Below are 968 nucleotides of genomic sequence, written 5' to 3' on the forward strand. Positions count from 1 at the left end.
TGAAACTGAAAAGTCTTGAAAAGATGACTAATTTATATGTATAACATAAATTCTATTTCTTAAACTTACACAAAAACCCTCTTTTTGATAGAAAAGATAGATGCCAAAAAAAGAGAGTCAAAAGAGATAAAAGTAAACAAGGGTTGGCCATTATTAGGATTCACAGCGAATATGGCGGCTCCACAAGTTTAGTTTCTTTTTTTAACACTAGCTAAGAATAACAGCCATGAATTAAACCAAAACCATTCATTCTCATTAATTCTCCCTATAAATATACACTAAACCCGAATGATCTCCATCACATTCTTCTTCTTCTTTCACATTTTTGGCTACACCCACAAGAAAATAATGTCGAAAATGGCTTCCTTGTTCACCATCTTCCTGATCGGGCTGACCCTAAGCTCCATCGCCAGAGCCCAGAACACGCCCGACGACTTTCTGAAGGCGCACAAAAAGTTCAGAGACGAGGTGGGCGCGAGTGAAATGTTCTGGGACGACGAAGTGGCAGCTTATGCAAAGAGATATGCGGAGTCAAAGATTGATACTTGTGAAATGGTGCACTCTGATACACACTACGGCGAGAACTTAGCCACTGTAAACGGCGACCTTACGGCTGAGATGGCGGTGCAAGCGTGGGCGGATGAGAAGAAGCACTACGATTACAACGCCAACAAGTGTGTCGGCGGTGAGTGTCGCCATTATACGCAGCTCGTGTGGAAGGATAGTTTTCTGTTGGGTTGCGCCACTGTCAAGTGCAAAAATAATTGGACTTTGATCTCCTGCAACTATAGCCCTACTGGTAATGTTGTTGGTGAGAAACCTTATTAGGTTATCTAAGGTTTTTTATTTCATCTAAATGTACTCTTTTTTCTTTTTTTCTTTTTTGGTTTCTTGTACGAGAATTGTATGATTCATGCGCCATGGAAATGGTGCCGGTAATAACAATAAAAGCTTGATTGATTGGTTCA

At 40.5% G+C, this 968-nt stretch overlaps 1 protein-coding gene across 1 annotated transcript; it reads left to right on the plus strand.

Moving 5' to 3' along the window:
- The first annotated feature begins 289 nt into the window (after positions 1–289).
- On the plus strand, positions 290–968 carry LOC111017385 (basic form of pathogenesis-related protein 1). The gene has a single exon (XM_022293134.2). It carries the CDS (start codon positions 349–351, stop codon positions 826–828), a length of 480 nt encoding a protein of 159 aa, XP_022148826.2. The 5' UTR covers positions 290–348; the 3' UTR covers positions 829–968.

Source organism: Momordica charantia, assembly GCF_013281855.1.
Source record: "Momordica charantia cultivar OHB3-1 chromosome 4 unlocalized genomic scaffold, Mcharantia_2.0 BLBB01000004.1, whole genome shotgun sequence".
Classification (NCBI taxonomy): domain Eukaryota; kingdom Viridiplantae; phylum Streptophyta; class Magnoliopsida; order Cucurbitales; family Cucurbitaceae; genus Momordica; species Momordica charantia.

Bases quoted from the DNA above. Each gene is read 5' to 3' on its own strand.
- LOC111017385 (XM_022293134.2), top strand. From the start codon at position 349: ATGTCGAAAATGGCTTCCTTGTTCACCATCTTCCTGATCGGGCTGACC.